General features: G+C 40.8%; 3 protein-coding genes across 8 annotated transcripts in view; 1 reads left to right on the top strand and 2 right to left on the bottom strand.

Moving 5' to 3' along the window:
* Positions 1 to 4,541, bottom strand: part of mib1 (MIB E3 ubiquitin protein ligase 1) — a 49,967-nt gene extending 45,426 nt beyond the window's left edge. For 3 of the 6 annotated variants that reach the window (XM_060867921.1, XM_060867904.1, XM_060867912.1), the window contains exons 1-3: positions 3,107 to 3,444; positions 1,671 to 1,842; positions 261 to 390 (exon numbers count right to left, since the gene is read on the bottom strand). In XM_060867921.1, coding sequence (XP_060723904.1) covers positions 261 to 390; positions 1,671 to 1,842; positions 3,107 to 3,335 — 531 coding nt within the window. In that variant the 5' untranslated portion in view covers positions 3,336 to 3,444. Of the gene's footprint in view, positions 1 to 260; positions 391 to 1,670; positions 1,843 to 3,106; positions 3,445 to 4,377 lie in introns of those variants that run through there. The other 3 variants (XM_060867878.1, XM_060867895.1, XM_060867886.1) reach the window with 2 other exon arrangements.
* Positions 4,542 to 5,443: 902 nt separating this feature from the next.
* yme1l1b (YME1-like 1b) lies at positions 5,444 to 15,485 on the top strand. The gene is made up of 18 exons (XM_060867865.1): positions 5,444 to 5,626; positions 6,272 to 6,382; positions 7,700 to 7,880; positions 8,358 to 8,456; positions 8,565 to 8,674; positions 8,806 to 8,956; positions 9,057 to 9,140; positions 9,399 to 9,572; positions 9,681 to 9,833; positions 10,288 to 10,420; positions 10,535 to 10,597; positions 10,983 to 11,095; positions 11,255 to 11,410; positions 11,584 to 11,735; positions 12,863 to 12,989; positions 13,306 to 13,379; positions 14,247 to 14,333; positions 14,435 to 15,485. The coding sequence occupies exons 1-18, from the start codon at positions 5,594 to 5,596 to the stop codon at positions 14,576 to 14,578; spliced, it is 2,145 nt and encodes a 714-aa protein (XP_060723848.1). The 5' UTR covers positions 5,444 to 5,593; the 3' UTR covers positions 14,579 to 15,485.
* A 706-nt stretch (positions 15,486 to 16,191) lies between these two features.
* LOC132842977 (patched domain-containing protein 3) lies at positions 16,192 to 19,502 on the bottom strand. Its single transcript, XM_060866014.1, has 4 exons — positions 18,681 to 19,502; positions 18,036 to 18,157; positions 17,795 to 17,940; positions 16,192 to 17,708 (listed from the first exon to the last, which is right to left on the bottom strand). Exons 1-4 carry the CDS (start codon positions 19,452 to 19,454, stop codon positions 16,192 to 16,194), a joined length of 2,559 nt encoding a protein of 852 aa, XP_060721997.1. The 5' UTR covers positions 19,455 to 19,502.
* Between the last annotated feature and the right edge of the window lie 1,494 nt (positions 19,503 to 20,996).

Genomic DNA, 20,996 nt, shown 5'->3' with positions numbered 1-20,996 from the left:
TTGTAGTGTGTAAAGTTGTAGTGTGTAAAGTTGTAGTGTGTAAAGTTGTAGTGTGTAAAGTTGTAGTGTATAGAGTTGTGGTGTGTAAAGTTGTAGTGTGTAAAGTTGTAGTGTATAGAGTTGTGGTGTGTAAAGTTGTAGTGTATAGAGTTGTGGTGTGTAAAGTTGTAGTGTATAGAGTTGTAGTGTGTAAAGTTGTAGTGTGTAAAGTTGTAGTGTATAGAGTTGTAGTGTGTAAAGTTGTTCATTAATGTTCATACCTTTCCTCTCCTGCCGTTTCCTCCATCCTGGTCCTCCCACTGCCAGTCCACCCCTCGCACCACACGACCTCCTGTGAAAATTCCTCGCGCTGTGATCTTCTTGGATTTGCGCCGAGATTCTAAAAGGACCCTGGACACAAAAAAGGACGTGATCAGATGACAGCAGACTGGACGTGCTGTTAAATGTCTAATGTAGTCACAAAATCACAATATTTACTCATTTAAATCTTTAATCTTTAAACGGTTAATGAGGATGACAACAGCGACTTAAATGTCATGGTTAATATCGAAATAATGGAAAAATAAAATAGTTCTGGGATTAAAAACTTTATTTATAATAAATGTATTTATAATCTGGGATTATAAAGTCTAGTAACCTGTTTAACAATCCGGATCTTATTTAACTTCTTTTTCAGTGCAAATCCACCGAGACAATAAAAATAAATAAAAACCCGCTGAATCCTCTGAGCTTCTGTGCAGCCACATGTGAGATTTTTCCAGGTTAATATTCCTCCCTGTTAAGCCTCTGATCTTGCCCAAAACACACACATAGCCGTCACACACATTTATTGTTCTACAGCCTGCTGGAGTAGACGAGGCAGCTGGCAGGCAAAGGGAAAACGACAGCAATTCCTTTACAGAGAGGAGAAAATCCCGCCGTAGCGTGGAGCGACGCTCCCGAGAGAACGGCAGTTTACACGGAGCAGCTGTTAGACAAACCCATTGTTTCCTGCGTCACGATGAGACTTGTTACCGAACGCAGGAAGCACGACACAAGAGCGCTCTAACCAACTGCTGGCCTTTTCAACATTAATCGCCTCACCGTACGGAGACAGGAGACGTCATCCGGCCCTGGTGTTAGTGTTAAAGTACACACTGCTTATCCTAATGTGGAGACATTAAATACAAGAGATTGTTCAAGAGATGTTCGTGTCAAAAAAAAAAAAAAAAAAGTGTTTGCGCTTCGTTGTAATGCAAATCCTGTGTCTAAATGAAACCTCGCTCTATCTGCATTTAACATATGCGTTAAAAATGATGCAGTGATACAAGCTACAAGGAAAATCACATCGCTTTCACATTATTCCCAATTCCGACATGAAAGCGACTCTTTTGATTCGTTTTTCGCTTATGTGGTGCGTCTCGGATTCAGACAGCAAACAATAAACAGACCAAAAGTCACCCATTAACACGCACTAGAGCCGGACGATATAACGACGTAATGTCGATATTGTGTTTGTGTCACATAAAGTAAGACACCAAGCACCAACATCCCATCATAATTCATTTACATCTAATCACACACGTGAACAAATCCCAACAATGTTTATTTCCTTACCACTAGATCACAGTTATATGGTTTACTGTATGTAGTAACACATATATAACATACGTCACTGCTGAACCACTCACCTCTCGCTGCCTGGCGTGGTGATGCGGTAGAACCTGTGTCTTAGGTGGTGTTTGTCTCCATGGTAACAGGTGGTGCAGAGGTCATAGTTGGTGCACTCGGCACATTTCCAGCGGATGCCGATGATGGGCTGCTGCCTGCAGGTGTCACACATGGTGCCGTCGTGCTTGATACCTACAACAAAGAAACACAGGGTCATAGGTCACGTCTGTCGTTTGTATGGAAGGAGTCTCCAATGTCAGCGGTTTTTGCTTACTTACGTTCAAGAGAAAGGTAAAGTAAGAGAAGCTGGGGAGGAAGCAAGCGACTGTTTATGTCTGTTAGAATGAAAGTGATAACAGGAACTAGCTTGATTCTTAAGCGGATAAAACAAGTTTTTCCCTCACCGACGTTCCATAAAATCCAGACATTTTTTATATCTTAAGCAATGCTGAAATACCTGCCTGACGGCAGAATAGTAGTTCTTAAACATTATAAAACATCGCTGCTCAAGCGGTTCCTCGTTTTGAGAACCGAACTTCTTGAACTTAATCCAAACTAGTGCACGAAAGCGAGACAAAAAGTAACGAAAGAGAACATGGTCGCAACAAACCGCCAGCTTCGTTTCAGCCTTTCTTTATTCGTTATACATTTATTCATCGTACTTTTCTCAACGTTCTATTACACCTCACTAAAATGTGTCCAAAAACACAGCGAAGCAAACCATCCCAAAACTCCACCTCCCTCACACTAGGCATCTTTAGCATTATTCACTTCCACAATAAACACAATTTCTCAGAAATAACACACCATCCAGGATAATCGTTTCGTTTTTGACTGATTTGGGACACAGTGACTATGATCTTGGATACAGTTTGAGTGGACTGTGTATGTGCACTGGCTGTTCATACAGAAACAATAACGCCGCATAAAAAAAAAAAAAAAAAAAAAAAGATTAATATCAACGTGTGGTTTGATTTTACAGCCGGAACTACTTTCATATTAACAATGCACATTAAAAGTCAACCATTTCGATGAATTTAATTAATATGCAAATGAGCACTATGTTTACTTTCCCTATCAGAATCAGAATGATTTTCCAAGTGTGTTGACACACACGAGGAATTTGGTTCCAGCAGTTTGTGACTCTCAAAAGGTACAGACATAAATAAACACAACACTATACAAGAAAACAACGCAGACGACGAGATACGATATAGACAGAATGAGTATAAAATATGCATACAGAATGAATAAAATATGAATATGGAATATGAACGATCGGTAATGTACGTAAAGTGTGTGAGGGCAAATAACAATATTGTGCAATATTATGCTTTTTGTGCAATACATATAAGGCAGCATTAGTGTGTAATATACAGATGATTTGATGATTGTCAGTCCTGATAATGCAGCCTATAAAGCGTCTGCAGGTGAGCAGCTCAGGAGGGGTCGTTACCTGTAGGCGCGCTGTCCAGTATCCGGACGTCGTAGGCCCCGGAGCAGCGGTAGTTCGCCGCGGTACCGTTATCCCAGACCACGACCACCTCCTCCGGGCTCTCGAAGCTCCTCACGGTGCCTACATGTCCCTCACCGCCGTCCTGCTTCCCCCACTTCCAGTCCGGGCCGCGGATTACTCGAGCGCCCACTCCTTCCATCATCACTCTGTTATTCCTCCCGCTGCTCATTTAACGAATATCTCCAAATAAAAATACAAATAAAAAATAAAAGAGAACAACCGTTTGTTAGCAAAACATGCTAATCGCATCACAAGCGACTGTAACCGTTATCCTTAGCCGAGTTAGCTAGCTAGCTAGCTAGGAAGCTAATTTGTTTTAGCTTGGACACAGACAATAAAAATAAGAGGTCAGAATTAATTAAACAAGCAAACAAAACAAAAAGACACCTTAAAACGTTCATTAGTAAAATTATTAGGTACGTTATATGTTTAGAACCAAACAGACAAAACACTAAAGGACACAAATTCACCACAGAAGTGTTTGCTAGTTTGTTCCTAACTAACGGTTTGACCACTTTATCTGCTCTTTGGCCTGCTCGTAAACACGCAAAATGGCTTATTTATTAGTTTTTTTTTTCTAATTTTTTACTAATATTTATAACCTTCCCTTGTTTTTTAAAAGGCGTATATTTTATTACAGACGTGTTTACATACGATTTAGACGCATTTTTCTGGCTAAATCACTCACTCACTCACTCACTCACTAGTTAGATAACCGTTTACTAAGTAAGTTGTAAAGCAGGTTAACTCGAGCACAGCGAGTAAATAGACACAAGCAGGGCAGGTAAAGACGAAAGAAATCTACTGTGTAAAACAAACAAAGGACGTTTAATTCGACTCGAGGCTCAACAGATGGATCCGAGCTCCTGTTTCTTCTCTGTAATATAATAAAAAAAATAAACAAGAAAAGAAGAAAACAAAAGCTAGCTAAAGTGGCTAAAGGGGCTCAGTTTTAGTGCTGATGTTTGTCTTCAGTTCCAAAACAAGGCATTTTTACTAGCTTTCCGTTTACTGAGATGCAATCAAACGAAATGAAATGAAAATAAAAGTGAAATGGCATATAAATGTGAATGTAGGAGAAGAGCAGCAGGTTTGTCTCCTCCTGTAAAATTCCACATTTGTGTAAACAGCAGCTCGGAGCTCAGAGCCTTTTGTCCCACACACCGGTTAAATCTCCAGGGTTTCTGTTCGGCTCATTAAGGTTTACTTACTTCCAACCTGCCTTATTGTTTTCCTTTAAATCTCTCTGAAGCTCGCAGATTAAAGAGAAACCCCGATGATCTGTGAGGAACCGCGCGGATGCAATGAGCTGAGACTCGGATCAGACACAGAGAGTCGCCATTACAGCGGCCTGCAGCCTCCCTCCTGCCCTCCCTCCCCGTGACGTCACACATAAACACAAACACTCACACACACTCACACACACATACACACATAAAAGAATAAGAATGCTTATAATAATAGTAATAATAATAATAATAATAATAATAATAATAATAATGGTAAATTATACTATGTTATTATGTAACGACTAAATAAATGTAAAATACTATACTAAATATTTAGATTAGAATATAACAGTTTACAGTTGAACAAATATAAAAATAGTGATATAATCTTGTGATAGATAGATAGATAGATAGATAGATAGATAGATAGATAGATAGAGACTTGCTAGATAGATAGAAACTTTATATCATTAACAGATAAACAAATACTAGCACAACGTTAAGTGAGATACTACTACTAATAATAATACTAATAATGTGATGATGATGATGATGATGATGATGATGATGATTATGATTACGATGATGGTGGTGGTGGTTATGATCAGAAAATATTATTTTAAATAAAAAGAAAAAAACGTGATAAAAACACAGTATTTACTTTGTTACATGTGAATTATATATATATATATATATATATATATATATATATATATATATATATATATATATATATACACGTAGTGCTAATATTACTGCTATTGTAATAAAGCTCGTAATTACAACGTAATTTCTATTTCTATAAATTTCTATAAATATACAAATTATTATTTATTAAAAAACATCTATTAATCTTCAAAAAAGCATTTTTTTTAGCATTTTAGCTGAAAGCATTTACATATAAACGTGTCACATGGAATATTTTTATTTGTTATTATTTTTATTTTAACGTCAAAAGTGTTTAACTTGGGGAAAAAAAACAGTTCACTTAATTACTGTATTAAGGCGAACTCAGGCGTGCGATATCACAGCGGCCACAAGGGGCGCTATTGCATTAACGCTGGCGGAAGCTACTAGAAACGCTCGCTGTTACGATTAGCTTGGAGGACGCCGGTGCACGACGTTTCATTTACATTAACACAACTAAATCTATTTAAATGTGTCGCGTCACTTAGAAGTGATCGTTGCTGTATCGGAAATGTTTTCTTTCTCGTCTACAGTACAGCCGCAGGTAACCGTGCTAGCTAACTGTGCTAGCTAACTGTGCTAGCAAGGTTAGCTAGCTAACTGTGCTAGCTAACTTTTTAGCTGTCTGTCAGCAGTTGTTATCTTGTACAACATTTGTAATCGGATTACTATCCGATTTTTAATCACTAGCTTGTTACTTGGAGTTTAATAACTAGTTAGTATTTTGATTAGAAGCCTTTAGCATTACTAGCTCGTAGCCATTAGCTGGTTCAATACTAAACTGTCTACTTGTATAACTAGTGCACTGAGTAAAGCGAGGAAGTTGTTATTCTATAATATAATTCTATAAAGTAGTGAGTTTATATAAGGAGCAGGGAGATATTTAGGATTGGGCCACTTAGTTTAAGGCCTATAATAACGGAACATACTTTATTGTTATATTTATTTTGAATGACAAGACAGTTATATATATATATATATATATATATATATATATATATATATATATATATATATATATATATATATATTTTCAGTAAACGTTCAAAAATGGTAGCAGATTAAAAATAATCTTGAATATATAATGATTTTTGTGGTTGATCGTCTTGCGTCAGAAGTGTAATTGTTTCACTGCGCATGCGTGAACTGAACACCGTGAATGAACCTAAACATCATTATTCATTCTCAGGTCACGGTTCCACTGAGTCACCTGATCAACACCTTTCACTCTTTAAAAGGTTCAGTGGTCAATCCAAAGCACAGAGAAAGGAGAACAGAGCAAGAGCTTCACGTCACAGAGGTACACCTATAATGTTTCTATTAAAACCCTGGACATGTACACAAGACAGGGTTAATGTACCTGGTCTAACAACTGACCTGTTTGACAGCCAGACCGTTATATTGTCAGATTTTGACGTGTCTCAGAGATTCACAATTTGTTGGTTTGATCCCGATTTAGTGTTATTGTTCCTCCTGTATCTAGACGGGTTTTCCTCCAGGTTCACGTTTTCTTGGAGGTTCACGTTTTCTTGGAGGTTCACGTTTTCCTCCAGGTGCACGTTTTCTTAGAGGTTCACGTTTTCCTCTCATCTGCTGAAAACATGTCACTAGCTTGATTGATGATTCTAAATTGCCCTTAAGTGTGAATGAGCGTGTGATAGTTTCTAAGATGTGTTTCCACCTCACCAAGACCAAGAAGATAAATAAATGTGAATTATATATATATATATATTATATCTCTCGTCGCTGTCAGACGGAATCCTCGTATCTCCAAAACCGTTATTTTTCAGGAAATTAAAAAAACGCCGTACCTTATCTGCAGTGCACAGGGTTTAGTCCGCGTTGCAGTGGATTGTCTTGCGCTAAATTCCTGTCCTCAGACGAGCACCAGAACTAGCGGGGGTCAAGATTTTTTTTTCTTTGAGCCCAGTGTTTTGAAGACATTTACCTCAGAAGACGTGTTGATTCGTTGCGACTCTTCTTGAGGAGAAATATGGCGCGAAGCTCTCCCGAGTGAGGAAGAGGTGGACAGTTGAAGTGTCCAATGGAGTTATGAGATTTGCGCTCAAGCTATTTTCAAGACTTTAGATTGGTTAATAACTTGTAAAAATTACAGACCCACGTGGGGACTGAGCAATAGCATCGATATGTGAAAAAATATGAAATTGACCAAATTTGGACATATGAGGTTTCCGCCCGACAGCGACTCTCTCTCTCTCTCTCTCTCTCTCTAATATATATATATATATATATATATATATATATATACACACACACACACACACACACAGACACACACACACTTAAAATGTCTATATAAAAAAAAAAATTAACACCGACGAGGAGGATTTGAAAAAAATATATCTGGATAAGATATATATCTAGTTCAAATTAAAAAATCCATCACAGCATTGAAGTCAAATTGGTTGTATTTTATTAAAAACTTCATTTAAAATGATATCCAATTATATGGAGCATCTCCAAAAAATGTATATATTCAAGTCTATGTATTCATAGCATGATAGATGATTACTGAGTGAGTGATTTCAAGTGAAATATAAATATAACCTGTTCTAATGATATCTGCTAACCTTTTCCCTGTGTTTGTGTCACACAGCCATCATGGAGCCTCAAAGATATGGGACTGACCGATCTGGGAGTGGGACAGCTGGACGAACTTGTGGACAAACTGCTGCCGTGTGAAACTCAGGACATGTCTTTGAAAGCCCACAGAGCTGAATCACACCCTTGGAGGACATCCTATCTGTCCACTGACTCCTTTTATCACAACAAATATGGTGAGACACATGCAGAACAGAGTCAGTAAGACAGGGTGTGTAATTGTTGCTTTCCAGCGTTTCTGTGGTCTCTACACATTTAATTAAAGGTCGTATATATTGACGCGATGATGCACAACTTTATACGCTTTTTTCCTATACAGTAAATGGGAACTAATTGCAGGCAGGAACTACAAGTGTATAAGGGGAACTTCAGTCTGAGAAATCATTTGAGCAACTCCTTTGGATTTTACCGTATGCCTAATTTGCATAGAAAAACAGAAATCCTGGTTTAAAATAGAACATAGTAGATTTGTTATACATACAGTAATAATCATATAATATGTAATATATCACAATAAATTCGCTTTGTCTCATGTAAACATCTTAGGATGCTCCTTTGAATCTTGCTTTTGTTGACACCACAGAGGAACGTTTGCTGTTTATTGTTATTATTTATTTGTTTTATTGTTTTGGGGTTTTTTTTTCTCCCTCCAGGTTTGTCTCCAGCCAAGATGGGAGCCGTATCGCCGTTTTTTTGCAGACAGAGCCCTTCATCTCTACAGGCCATGTGTGCCGATCTGAACGTCTGGCCAGGTAACTTGCACCATACATCTGGATGTTTGTATCACGCAGAGTCACACAATCACATTGACAGATAAGGTGTACAATGCTTGTAAAGAACAGTTTTACTTTTTGTTTCAGTCTTGATCCAAAGACGAGGCTTTAAAACCCTGAAGACCAAAACGAGGCGTCTGCAGAGCGGCTCTGACCATTCACCAGAGACGGACACGCTCACTCCATCTTTTATAAAGGTCTGATCCACGTGCGAGTGTGAAAACCTACTGAACCTGTGTGTGTGTGTGTGTGTGTGTGTTGGGGGGGGCAGGCGGTTCATACATCCCCAAAGTTTTCTTACAGTTTTGCACCACGTCTGGTCCCTCAGGGTTTACTCAAGCGGGACAAAGGTCAACTTCCCGAGACTTTAGACACTATTCTCAAAAGCAGAAACATTCCCGACGCAAGTCACGACGCTTTCAAGACAGGTTTCGCAGAGGGCTTTCTGAAAGCTCAGGCTCTCACACAGAGAACACAAGGTAAGACGCATCAGTTTTCATTCCCTGTTTTAAATCTTTATTCATAATCACAGTAGAAGTTTAAAACAGGACTAACGTTTGTGTATGTTTTCCTCTATAGAGTCGTTACGGCGAACACGGCTGATCCTGCTGATCCTCTTGCTGGTTGGATTGTACGGACTCTCCAAAACGCCGTTTCTATCGGGTAAAGCTACTGATTGGACCAGTTTAGCACTTTTTAAACACCTGTGCTGTGTTTGTTCTGTAATCGCGAGTGCCTCGGTACCGTTTGTGCACGTGTGCTATCTAAAACATAACATATCTGAAGTCAATCACATTATACGGTAATATTCTAACTCCTGTGAGCATGGCACGGGTTTTGTGAAGTGCTGTGTGTGTGTGTGTGTGTGTGGTGTGCAGCGTGCCTTTGGTGTGTGAACTGTAATCTAACCGTTCTGGACAGTGCGATTCCGAACCACATCAGGCCTGGATTCGGCAGTGGACCCTGTGCAGATAAAAAACATCACCTTCGAGCACGTGAAAGGAGCTGAGGAGGCCAAGAACGAGCTGCAGGAGGTAGTGGAGTTCCTCAAGAACCCGCAGAAGTTCACAGTCCTAGGAGGGAAACTCCCTAAAGGTAAACCTGTGTAACGTTTCTTTCTTTGTGTGTGTGTGTGTGTGTGGAACACATGCGTGGTGCTTGGGATGGTAATGAAGTGTTTCCTACTCGATGTTTCCTCTGCAGGGATTTTGTTAGTCGGACCTCCAGGGACGGGGAAAACTCTGCTGGCACGCGCAGTGGCAGGGGAAGCTGATGTGCCTTTCTACTACGCATCCGGATCAGAGTTTGACGAGATGTTCGTCGGGGTCGGAGCAAGTCGCATCAGGAACCTTTTCCGTAAGTTTTGAGGTTATGAAAAGACATTAGATCAGATTTAGGATAAAGTTTTTATCGCGTTCCTGCTCACGTGTTTCACTCACCACTCTTTGAAGGAAGTAAACGTAACCTTCAGTAACGTCCTTTACAAGCGTATAAGAAGCTGAGACCGAATATAAACCCAAACACTGCGTTTAACCAGAGACTTGCATCCTTGAATCCTTCTGCTAGATTTAGTTTTGTCTCAGAATCGCAAATATCACCCCATCCTCAAAAATCTGCTCATAGCAGCTAGGTTACGTCATAACGTCTTATAGCCAGGCCGCAGGAAGTGATGAATTCTGGACAGGAAATTAGGTCTGTCGTTATATGCGAAACGTTTTGTTTTGATTACGTTCAATAAAAAGAGAAATTTGCAATCCCAAAATCTTCAGTTTAGATATTACATGACAAAGCTGTTTCATTTCTTTATCAGGGGAAGCCAAAGCAAACACTCCGTGCGTGATCTTCATCGACGAGCTCGACAGCGTCGGAGGGAAGAGAATCGAGTCTCCCATGCACCCTTATTCCAGGCAGACCATCAACCAGCTTCTGGCTGAGATGGACGGGTGAGTGATGAGTGAGCCTCAACCCTTCATCTACACACTGCACTCATGTTTGTGCTGAATCTGTGTGTAACGTTGTTGTTGTTGTTGTTGTTGTATGCCTTCTTTAATCTACAGATTTAAACCAAACGAAGGCGTGATCATTATCGGTGCTACAAACTTCCCTGAAGCTTTAGATAGGTGAGTCAGCCAAGGGTTTCAACTATGACTAAGACGATTTTACGTCACAGTTTTATGTAATGATGAGTCAAGGTCAAGATCAGTTCCTTAATCAGACCGGTGATCAAATCTAGAAAGGTTTTTAAAAAAACTCCAGTCATTACCACAACAATCTAAAGACACACACACACACACACACACACACACAAAATTTATAACCTAATACCCTTGCTTAGATAAACCCCACCAGAGGGTCTGATACAGATCACTGAACTACTGGTCTATTTTTTTTGTATCATCTAAGCTACTCTTATTACAGCTCGCTAAGGTGCTCTGAATAGACCTTTACAGATAACAGACCTGAATCAATAATGAATCCGACGGGTTTCGTGTTTCTGTCCTGCAGCGCCCTGATCCGGCCGGGACGCTTCGACGTGCAGGTCACTGTCCCACGACCCGACGTGAAGGGACGGACGGAGATCCTGAAGTGGTACCTCAAAAACATCAAAGTAGACCCAGGTATACTTTTGTAATTAAATACCGCAATTAAAATAAATTCCAAGAACGCAGTAACAGAGTTACAAAAATACACCTCCGTTAAATATTTATTACGCTGTTCACACCGGTCGGTCCGTCAAAGGTTTTTTTTTTAAAGTACTATCGTTTCCACAAGTGCAGCCGTGGAGGCCGAGATCATCGCCAGAGGGACGGTGGGTTTCTCCGGAGCCGAGCTGGAGAACCTGGTGAACCAGGCTGCTTTGAAGGCTGCTGTTGATGAGAAAGACATGGTGACCATGAAGGAGCTGGAGTTCGCCAAGGACAAAATCCTGATGGGTTAGAATCACACTTTTATTCAGATATATTTTAAACACAAATTTCTGGAGACTCTCTGGACAGATGCCTGCTGGACGTTTACTTTTCCTATTCTTACTATAAAACAAAGAACAAGAGAGGACAAAGAAGACTGAAACTTTTTTTTTTTTTTGCTGTTTCTGTCTCCTGAACAGGCCCCGAGCGCAGGAGTGCAGTGATCGATCAGAAAAACCAAGTGATCACGGCCTACCACGAGTCAGGACACGCCATCATCGCACACTACACCAAGGACGCCATGCCCATCAACAAGGCTACCATCATGCCGAGAGGCGTCACACTGGGTCACGTGAGTCAGGCTGATTCTTGTGTTGGCGCACGTTAACGTATCCATCTGTGAATAAAGTCCTACAAATAAATTCGGTCATTAGATTTTTATACAGATTTTACCCATCAGGTTTTAAACCCTGATGAATCCTTGGCTCTGATTGGTCAGAAGGCTTTGATTATTAGTAGTAGTAGTATTTATTTTTTTTGTTTGTTTGTTTGTTTTTGTTTATAGCAGAAATAAATCAGTTTTATATGAATGCGCTCATTTTTAATATCGTTTCTAGTTACCGTTTCCATAGCAACAGCTCATTTGCCGGGATTTCTACAGCTAAAGGGTTAAAGAAAGCATGTCGTTGTTGATCTGGTGAAGTTTTCTTCATATGTTTAGTTCATATTTCTGACATTTGTCAGACGCCCTTATCCAGAGTTACATTTATCTCTTATTAAGGGTTAAGGGCCTAAGGGACTGGGGGAAGTCGTGGCCTAATGGTTAGAGAGTCTGACTCCTAACCCTAAGGTTGTGGGTTCAAGTCTCGGGCCGGCCACGAATGATGTGAGCAAGGCACCGAAAGCCCCAACTGCTCCCCGGGCGCCGCGGCATAAATGGCTGCCCACTGTTCCGGGTGTGTGTTCACGGTGTGTGTGTGTGTGTGTGTTTACTGCTCTGTGTGTGCACTTTGGATGGGTTAAATGCAGAGAACAAATTCTGAGTATGGGTCACCGTACTTAGCCGTATGTCACGTCACTCACTTGCTCAGGGGCCCAGGATTGGCAGTTTGGTGGTCCTGAGATTTGAGCTCACAACCTTCTGATCAGAACATCTTAACCGCTGAGCTACCACCACCATTAGATAAAACTTATAGATGGAGTCTCCACTGTTAAAGCTTTGTAACAGGAGAGGGGGGGAAATAGAGAGACCGGTGAAAACCGTCATCAGAAAGTGTTTTGTGAACCTTTCATCATCTCCTTCATTTATATAAGAGCAAGAGGAATATCACACACCTGCGACGACTAACTCTGCTTTGTGTCTGGTCGCGTCCAACAACTCCATTAATCATCACTGTCCTGTCTTTACACCATTGCTTTGGTTTGTAGCCAGTTCTATGATTTCTTTCCTGAACGTTCTCGCTCTTTGTCTTGTCCCAGGTGTCCATGCTGCCAGAGAACGATCGCTGGAGCGAGACCCGAGCTCAGCTTCTGGCTCAGATGGACGTCAGCATGGGGGGCCGCGTGGCCGAGGAGCTCGTTTTCGGAAACGAAAACATCACCACAGGTGGATGTGTGGGATATAAAAGAGTCACTTTATATATCGGTATCATCCGTACAAACCCACTGAAAGCTTTAATGGTGTTACACGTTACAGCTGTTATCTGGTGACCGGTGATTTGTCTGAAATGACATTTTAGAATCTCTTCCAGTGTCTTAAAATAAAGTGTCAAGACGTCTGTCAGCCGATGTAGAAATATGTGAGAAACAAACTGAAATAGAATTATTAACGCTTTAAGCAGACACGATTCATACATCGAAAGGAACACCAAGTGAGTATTTGTGGTGTTTTTTTATTAAAATGCTGTCTTGTGTCCCGACAGGTGCATCCAGTGATTTCGAAAGCGCTACAAAAATCGCCAAGATGATGGTGACGCATTACGGCATGAGCGAAAAGGTTCGTTTTGTCAGATAACATTGAACAGAACAACGATAATCTTTCTGTAACCAGGTGTGGACTCTGGGTCTGTAAAGTCTTAATCATCTTAAATCTGGCATTGAAAGGAGTCTGATAACTAAATTATTGGTCATTTATTTTGTTTCAATCAAACATTTTGATAAATTAAATTATAATTAAGGGGCACGGTGGCTTAGTGTTTAGCACGTTCGCCACACACCTCCAGGGTTGGGGGTTCGATTCCCGCCTCCTCCTTGTGTGTGTGGAGTTTGCATGTTCTCCCCGTGCCTCGGGGGTTTCCTCCGGGTACTCCGGTTTCCTCCCCCGGTCCAAAGACATGCATGGTTGGTTGATTTGGCATCTCTGGAAAATTGTCCATAGTGTGTGATTGCGTGAGTGAATGAGAGTGTGTGTGTGTGTGTGTGTGTGTGTGTGTGTGTGTGTGCCCTGTGATGGGTTGGCACTCCGTCCAGGGTGTATCCTGCCTTGATGCCCGATGACGCCTGAGATAGGCACAGGCTCCCCGTGACCCGAGGTAGTTCGGATAAGCGGTAGAAGATGAATGAATGAACTTTTTTTTTTTTTACTCATTTTAATTGAATTTTAATTTCTTTTTTTTAACCCCATTTTCTCCCCTTTATATTTTCTATTTGATATATAATAATTTTTATTTTATTTTTAGAATCCGTTCTAAAAAAATCCTTCAATTCTCGTCAACAGTTACATAAACAACAGTATTACAAATATTTGTATTTATTATTGTAATTAGTGCTGATTATTTCCATCACTCGCTGTTGACTTGCCATTGTTTTTTAGCATGTTTTTTAATTATTTTTTTATAAATATATTCTGATTTTCATGGTCTAGCTGGGTGTCATGACGTACACAGATCTGTCGAAGCAAAGCCCAGAGACTCAAGCAGCCATCGAACAGGAAGTCAGGACACTTCTGAGAGTAAGCTTCATGCTCAGCATCCACTGATTCAGCCCATATACACGTTTACATAACGCCCAATGCATCAGGATTCATTCACACGTTGTTCTTTTTCTCACCAGGATTCGTACGAGCGCGCTAAAACTCTCCTGAAGGCTCGTGCGAAAGAGCACAAGAACCTGGCTGAGGCTCTGCTGAGGTACGAGACGCTGGACGCCAGAGAGATTCAGATGGTCTTGGATGGGAAGACGTTGGACAGCAGATGAGTCTCTCTCTCTGTGTGTGTGTGTGTGTGTGTGTGTGTGTGTGTGCGAGAGAGAGAATGTACATAAACAACAAAACATCCTAGCAAGCTTCACCTCCTTTATGTATGTAAAGCTGAACAAAACACACGTGTTTAAATCAACACTTCTCCTTAATTCCTGCTCACCTGAAGGCATTTCTAACTACATTCTCCACAGTGGAGAGGTGACGAATGTCGAGAAAAGGTGATGTGTAATCGCCGCTCACGGCGGCCATCGACGCACTTTGTAGGTATAATGACAGCGGTGCGTGTTCAGAGTACACGCTGTCACGTGAAGATACATAAAACATTTTCATTTTCAACATGGCACAACATGCTGGATCACTTACTCAGAATTCCAGATCGATATGCAGATCAACACGGAGAACCTACACGATTGTTCATAATAACGTGACCAAAGAAAGGGTCAGACATAGTAGAAATCAGAATCAGGTGACGTATAGCTGGAAAAAACACAGTCGCAAGGTCTGAAAATGTCATTTCATATAGTCCTCACTTCCACCAGTCCGTAAAAGTAAAATAAGAGGCGATATATCTTTAAAAATGTATATATGCTGTATTACATATTGGGGGAAAACAATATATAAAACCCATCCACAGTCCTAAAGCCTGCTGGTTATCTCTGTGTTGATGCATTAGTGAAATAATACTTTATCCTTAAAGCTAAATTCAGTTTGGTTTGGTCAACCCCTTATGTTTGGTTCTGTCTATATCAATAAACTCACAATATATTGCAAAATTTTAGCTTTGTATATAGATGTATAGAAGAATGTAAGCTTGGGGTTTGATGGATTTTTATTTAAAATGTTTTTTAAATTGTGCATCATGAACGAGTGGAAAAAAACGAATAAAAAATGATGATAAACTGATTTTTAAGAATTTCTTTCTTTCTTATCTTACACGGAATTGAATCTCATCAACTTTATATGACTACACATTATATTTAACCTGTTTAATATACGCCCTGATTTTCATGATTTTCACCTACATGACATACCCAACTAAAACATGGTACAGCTCCCACATACTTTGACACTCAGGGGTGCCTGGTCTCATTGGAAAGAAGATAATCTCTAGTTTCAGATACAAGTGTCACTGTGATTCTAGACCTTACTGGCAAAGAGTTACAGAGGCTAGAATGGAGGGTTTCATTTCCGCCCAAATAATTTTACTGTAAAATGACTAAAAAAAACACTACTGTAAACACATGTCAGGAGCTAAAGAACAACTCAAGGTCATAGCCACATGTCTTAGCTTTCACCAAAAAACATTTGAAGTCAAAAGACTCAAAAATGGATTTTATATGAATTATATTCTACAGATATGTCTGTGCGTTTTTGTTTTTTTACCCATTTTTTGCCCCCAAATAAACCTTGTTTACAAGAGTAAACGAGTGCAATGAATTTTGCTTTTCTCTGTCGCTAATGAAATACATCAGCGTTTTTGTATCGATCGTATTTGACATTGTGCTCATTTTGAATTCAGTACAAAAATTTCTGAAAAATAAAATCGAAAAATGTCATTGACACTGTGTTTGAAAACAATAGATATTAGGCAGCAAAATAAAACTTTTTATTAAAACTTCACACAAAAGCCAGAAAAGGTTAAAAACACAGGGATGAAGGCGATGCCGTGAAGCAAACCCAACGAAATGACCAGAAACATGATGGTGAAGAAGGTTCTGAAGATGTAGCTTACCGACGCAGAGAGCACCGCTACCCCGAGAATGGTAGAAAGCGCCCCCTGTAGTATGGGATAACCCAGATGTGACAGCGCCTCCACAGCTTTATCGTTCACACTAGGCTTAGCGCTGGATACGAACGTGTAAGAGATATGAGCTGAGAAATCCACAGAGAACCCGATACTAATGACCAGGTTGATCATTGAAATGGAGTCCAAGTTGATACCCAGCAACCCCATGAAGCCTGCGACTCCTACAATGACTGATCCGATGGCAAAAGTGACCCATAAAGCACAAACCGGACTTGGGATGAGAAGAAACGAGATGACGAGCATCACCGCAGTAGCTACGCTAACGGTCTGAATAGTGCTGCTTGCAATCACAGTATATTGATCATAATATATAAAAGCAGGATGGTAGACCACTAAAGGAAACTGGCAAGTTTGGGCAAGTTTTCTTAAAGTTTCTAGCAGGATCTTTTCAGATGGAACATCAACCGTTTGAAGAAATAAGCGTGAGGCTTGTATAGCGTCGTCGGTCATGTTGACGTCCAATCGGAGCATCGGTTGACCTTGTAGAAAATGGTGCAGGTGTTCCATAAATTCAACTTTGGACTTGATGTTGAGGTGCTTTTCTTTGGCATAACTCTCAAAAGAATGAAGCCAAGAGGTGCTCAAATTCTCAACAAAAGGAAGGCCTAGGAATTTTAAAATGCAAGATTCCAGTTGAGCTCGTTTTACTTCGTCCCAATATGGAAAGGTAGTGTTGACTGCCAGCATGACGATCGGACCGTACTCGCCAAAGTGAGTCTTTTCAGCTTCATAGTATTCGACCACGTACGATTGATCCACCGCCAGGTTCTTCAGGTCAATCCCTTCTTTGATTGTAGTGCATCCGTAGATACTGGTGGCAATATAGCCGACGTAAAGGAGAACCGCTGTTGCTTTGGCAAAACCTGTGGTCAAAAAAGGTCCGTAGTACTTCCTGAAGAACAATTTCATCAAGTGTTCATCTTCGTTTCCGGTTTCGTGGTTGTAGGTTCCCCCGACACAGCAGGCAACATAAGCTTTGGAAGATCCAGGCAGTCTTTCTTCTGGAACTTTTAAGCACGTCATCCAGTGCCGATTGCTTTCCTCTCTTTTGCCATTAAGTGCCAAGCAGGCGCCAAAGAACGTGATGTTAAAGAGGTAGCAGAACAAAATGGCCGTCCCAGCATATAAACAGAACGACCGTACAGAACCGAAGGGGTTGCTGTAACTGAGGCAAAAGGCCACAACATCAGTCAAGGTGGTGATCGTGATCGAAATGGCTGCTTCTCTGTAGGTCGCAGCCATACGATCTTCAACACTGTCTTGGACGTTGGTTTGCTGCCAGCAGGAGATCATGATAAACATATCATCAATGCCGATCCCTGAAAAAGTCAATGCAGTTACCATTCATGCACCGTACCTTCATGAAAAACTTACTCGGGTTGTTAATGTGGATAAGAAGTCTTACCGAGTACCAGAAATGGAGAAGATGCCACGGTTATGACGAATGGGACATCCATTAGCAAGAGTAAGCCAAAGCCAGAAAGCACGGCTAGTCCGGTTGAGATTACGCCGAGAGAAGCAACCCAAACCTTATTCCTCACGTTGTCGAGCCTACAGAGTACAGTCAATCAGAGCACTGTGAAGTTATTAGACATTTCATATTATTCTTGTAATTCTAAAAAAAAACTAACAAGTGTGACACAAACCTTATACACGACAGCACTGAAAACGCAATGGCGATAAAGTAGGTGATGGAAAACAGCATTGTGACGGACTCGGTGCTCTTCTCGAATTCTTGTTGCCTTGATATGGATGTGAAATAGGATACCTGGAACAAAGCCCACTCAGTTCATGATTTATGGCATTTAGTACTTTCTAGATGCCCCTAAAAAAACCGCTAGACTTCAGATTTTCTTCAGCTACCACCCTAATCTACGACACCTAAGCAAGTAAGCTCGAACCAAGCTCTATAGAAAGGTAGATTTCTTTAAGATAAGAAAAAAAAAAAAAAAAAACATTGTAAATGTGTAAACGATGGATCTGGAGCCTACCCTGGGATCCAGGACAGGACACCAGTGTCAGACCTTGGTGCAATTCAGGGTCCATCTTAAACCTACCAGCATGTTTTATGTGGAAACCTGTGAATCTGGAAGGTTAAGGAGCTACTTGTTTCAGCCGTATTCCTGCCATCTACAAATGTCTCCTAACACACCTACAGAATCTGGTGAAGTAGTGAATCTTAAATTGGATGGTACAGAAAAAATCAAATCACATTCCACTGAATGCCACTAAATTCTGGACATAGAGGATACAGGGACTTTAGCTCATGAGATAAAGAAATCTTGACATACCTGCGTCAGATATGTTGACTTGTTGCTCAGCAAATTTACAAAGTCATCCAACCAAGCGTTCTCCAGCACGTTATTAGTTTGCCGTAGGTAGTAAGTAAGTCTCACAGCCTTGGCGCTCTGAACAAATCCGTCCCCATCCACTTCTACATGTCCGACTGAATGTTCTAGACGAACAGCGCCGAACGTGTTATCGTGATAGACAGGAAAAGTCAGGTTGAACCTGTGGATGTTGATGGCATTATAGTCCAAAACCTTGAGAAGGATGTTCTCTTGACAGGACTCATTCACTCGAGCACAAACATCGCTGTAGGAAAATTCCCGTCCATCGTATTTCACGGTCATCTTCCTCACGTGTTTGTCCACGTGCAGGATTTCGGTGAGAGCATCTTCGCTGAGAACATTCATCTCACAGGTGAAGATAGCGGATGCGTACGTACCGTCAGTGCTCAGTCTCAGAGCAGAGAATAAGTCGTCATCTTCATCGTCGTTGTCGTCGTCATCATCGTTCTTATCTTTGTTGCTGCTGCTTTGGAAAAAACTCTCAAAGAAATGCTTCTCGGCTTTTGCCTGGCCATCACGTGGTGTGAACTGCTTCACGATATCGTTAGACTTCCTGTCCTCAACAAAGTAGAAACCGACCCCGAGAGCTGAAGACAGACTGATAGGGATGACGATGAACCACCATGGATGCCGTCCGATGAATCTGCCGAGGCTTTCCAGACAAGACCGGACCGGTTTCTCTACACAATTTGTAGTGAACACCATGGTGACCATGGCGAGTTGATATGCTCCGATTTCTCAGGTTGACTTTTTCACACCAATACCTATTAATCTGCATTGACCTTTTCAAGCCCTACCTTTTCCGTTACCTCTCGTTACAAAGCCTCTACGGCTCGGTCTTCTGTTCTTTTCTCACTGGTGCTTCCTGAACTCCAGTCAGAGATGCATCAACCTCCCCTCTCCTCAAACCTGCCCAGCTCATGACAAGCTTCGTAATGAGATCATACGCTGGCTCAGGTGTATCAGGAGGGGAGAACCAGGAGAACCTGAAACTTTTACATGATCACACACACACGATCTTACACTGAGTTGATTGAGTAGAAGCACTGATGAGGAACACAAAGCTTCTTTAGCTCTCTATTATTTTAGAACTGCAAGAACAATTAAGGATTGTCTTCTGAAAAATAAGATAATAACAAAGCTTTCACTGAAGAGCGGTAATTTTCTGATACAGCGATCAGGTATCTCCTGTTTCCCTGGAGGCTATTATGCACTTTGGGAATGGAACAATTGGTCTTTTGTTCCTGGATAAGGAAATCTATCCTCAGGGAAAATGGCACACTGCTGATTAATCCAAAAAGGAAATGGATATTCTTGATTTATTTTGTTTCTTTCTTGTACTGTATGAGTATGGATTTAAGAATGTTTATTATGAACAAAAGCAAAGATTGTATTCTGGTATTTTTTTTTTGGCTTTTTTTTCCAGACCCAAAATGGTCAAATCTGAAGTACCAAAGAAGTTTGGATTCAGTCAGGCTTTTAGAGAGCAGTGGAGTAGAGAGCGATCTTCTTTCCTTCTTCTGATAGTAATTAAAATAATCTCAGCCAATGTGATACATGACTAGTATATGATTAGCTTTTTTTACTCAGTGTTTGATCAAAGAAATTTTAATTTCTTAATAAATCATTTTCACTATATTTGTGCTTAATAGTAGCAAGATGTACATATGTTAAATATACACTCACTCTCTCATTCATCTTCTACCGCTTATCCGAACTACCTCGGGTCACGGGGAGCCTGTGCCTATCTCAAGCGTCATCGGGCATCAAGGCAGGATACACCCTGGACGGAGTGCCAACCCATCGCAGGGCACACACACACACACACACATTCACTCACACACTCTCATTCACTCACACAATCACACACTACGGACAAATTTCCAGAGATGCCAGTCAACCTACCATGCATGTCTTTGGACCGGGGGAGGAAACCGGAGTACCCGGAGGAAACCCCCAAGGCACGGGGAGAACATGCAAACTCCACACACACAAGGCGGAGGCAGGAATCGAACCCCCAACCCTGGAGGTGTGAGGCGAACATGCTAACCACTAAGCCACCGTGTCCCCTGTTAAATATACAATTTCTTATATTTTTCTTAGTGATTAGTTAAGTGATTGGAAGAGTGTGAATACCTGAGCTGGTGAAAACACACACACACATGTGTGTGTGTGTGTGTGTATATATATATATATATATATATATATATATATACACTCACCGCTTTAGTAAGATTATACGATCGGTATTGTTTG

The sequence above is a fragment of the Tachysurus vachellii genome, chromosome 1, assembly GCF_030014155.1.
Source record: "Tachysurus vachellii isolate PV-2020 chromosome 1, HZAU_Pvac_v1, whole genome shotgun sequence".
Classification (NCBI taxonomy): Eukaryota; Metazoa; Chordata; class Actinopteri; order Siluriformes; family Bagridae; genus Tachysurus; species Tachysurus vachellii.
This window is presented reverse-complemented; position numbering and strand designations above follow the sequence as displayed.